Source organism: Phaethon lepturus, unplaced genomic scaffold (assembly GCF_000687285.1).
Source record: "Phaethon lepturus isolate BGI_N335 unplaced genomic scaffold, ASM68728v1 scaffold23822, whole genome shotgun sequence".
NCBI classification, from domain to species: Eukaryota; Metazoa; Chordata; class Aves; order Phaethontiformes; family Phaethontidae; genus Phaethon; species Phaethon lepturus.
The window spans coordinates 1,773-3,300 of NW_010521529.1; the positions used below are offsets into that span (position 1 = coordinate 1,773).

Here is a 1,528-nt window from a genome sequence, read left to right on the forward strand (position 1 = left end):
GGGGTGGGCTGGGCACCCTTCTCCCCACTGCCTCTCCCATCCTGGTCCCTCCTGTCCCCCCCAGGTATCTGTCTCAGCGTGGTGCCCCTCTACCTGGGAGAAATCGCCCCCAAGAACCTGCGGGGTTTCCTGGGCCTCATGCCCAGCATCTTCATCTGCCTGGGGGTTTTCTTTGCGCAGGTCCTGGGCCTTCCAGAGCTGCTGGGCGAGGTGAGCATGATACTCCAGCCCACATGTGCTGGACCCTGCTCTGCCCTTCCCATGACATGTCCTGCTTCAACTCCTCTCAGGACCGGTTCTGGCCCCTTTTCCTGTCAATGGTGGTCGTTCCCGCCTCCCTCCAGCTCCTCCTGCTACACTGCTTCCCTGAGAGCCCACGGTACCTGCTGATAGAAAGGAACGATGTCTGTGGGGCCACCAAGGGTGAGGGAGTGTCCTGGGGACACTGGCACTGGGTGCTGGGCGCTGGTCCAAGGTCTCGTGAAACCAAGGTGCATCCTCATAGCATCCTTCTGCACCCAGATCTGACAGCCCACCATAGTCCTTATGGTCTGTCCTACCCAGCTGTGCCATAACATTTCCATGGTGCCTGTCACCATGGTGCGAGGCATCTCTTTGGTTCCTATGGATGCTCAGCCCCATGGGTCGGGGAGGTCCCCGGGGGAGGCTGAGCCCGGGCAGAGCCAAGCCCCTGCCCTGTGCCATACTTATGAGCATCCACCCTGTAATGGGGATGCCTGCTCTCCCCACAGCTCTGTGCCAGTTCCTGGGGACACCTGATGTGCAGGATGTGATCGAGGAGATGAAGGAGGAGCAGCGGTCACTCTCCTCCGTGGAGATGGTCTCCGTCTGGCAGCTGCTGCAGGACCGCTCCGTCCGCTGGCAAACCCTCTCGGTGGTGGTGGTGAATGCTGGCATGCAGCTCTCAGGGATCGATGCCGTAAGCCCCGCGAGGTCCTCACCCCGGGACCTGGCTCTGCAGAGGCTGAGCTGAGACCTGGCAACTCATTTCATCGTGCCCCATGGCTCCGTCCCCCTCGGCTCACGCTAAGTCCCCTCCTTGGCAGATCTGGTTTTACACCAACACCATCTTTGAGAACGCCGGGATACCTGTATCCCAGATCCCCTACACCACCGTGGGCACCGGCGCCATTGAAGTTGTCGCGGGGCTGATCGGGGTGAGTGACGGACGGACAGACAGACAGAAGCAGACCCTCAGAGCCAGAGCCTTGTCGCCAGCTCCCAGCACCATCAAATGGGATGGGCTGGGTGGATGCCAAATGCCGCCTGTGCCACAGCACAGCCCCTTTGCTGAGGGGCAGAGGGTTAGACAAGAGAATGGGGTGGGGAGGTGGGACGAGAGGGGCTTAAATTGTGGGGTCACGTCTAAGAGGCGTGGAAGAATTTTGGACTAAGTGAGTAGCAGGGAGGTTTGGGGGGGGAGACACCAGGCAAGGAGCAGGTTGGAGGTGATGGAGGGGGTTAAGCGGTTCCTTCTGGCTCCCAATTTCATTGTCCCTCCGCTAGC

General features: G+C 60.5%; 1 protein-coding gene across 1 annotated transcript in view; it reads left to right on the forward strand.

Annotated features, from left to right (window-relative positions):
- LOC104616521 (solute carrier family 2, facilitated glucose transporter member 9-like) overlaps positions 1–1,178 on the forward strand; it is a gene marked incomplete at both ends in the record, with an annotated part of 2,405 nt that extends 1,227 nt beyond the window's left edge. Inside the window, 4 exons of the mRNA XM_010281562.1 lie at positions 65–210; positions 291–423; positions 753–940; positions 1,068–1,178. Coding sequence (XP_010279864.1) covers positions 65–210; positions 291–423; positions 753–940; positions 1,068–1,178 — 578 coding nt within the window. The remainder of the gene's footprint in view (positions 1–64; positions 211–290; positions 424–752; positions 941–1,067) is intronic.
- Positions 1,179–1,528: the final 350 nt, after the last annotated feature.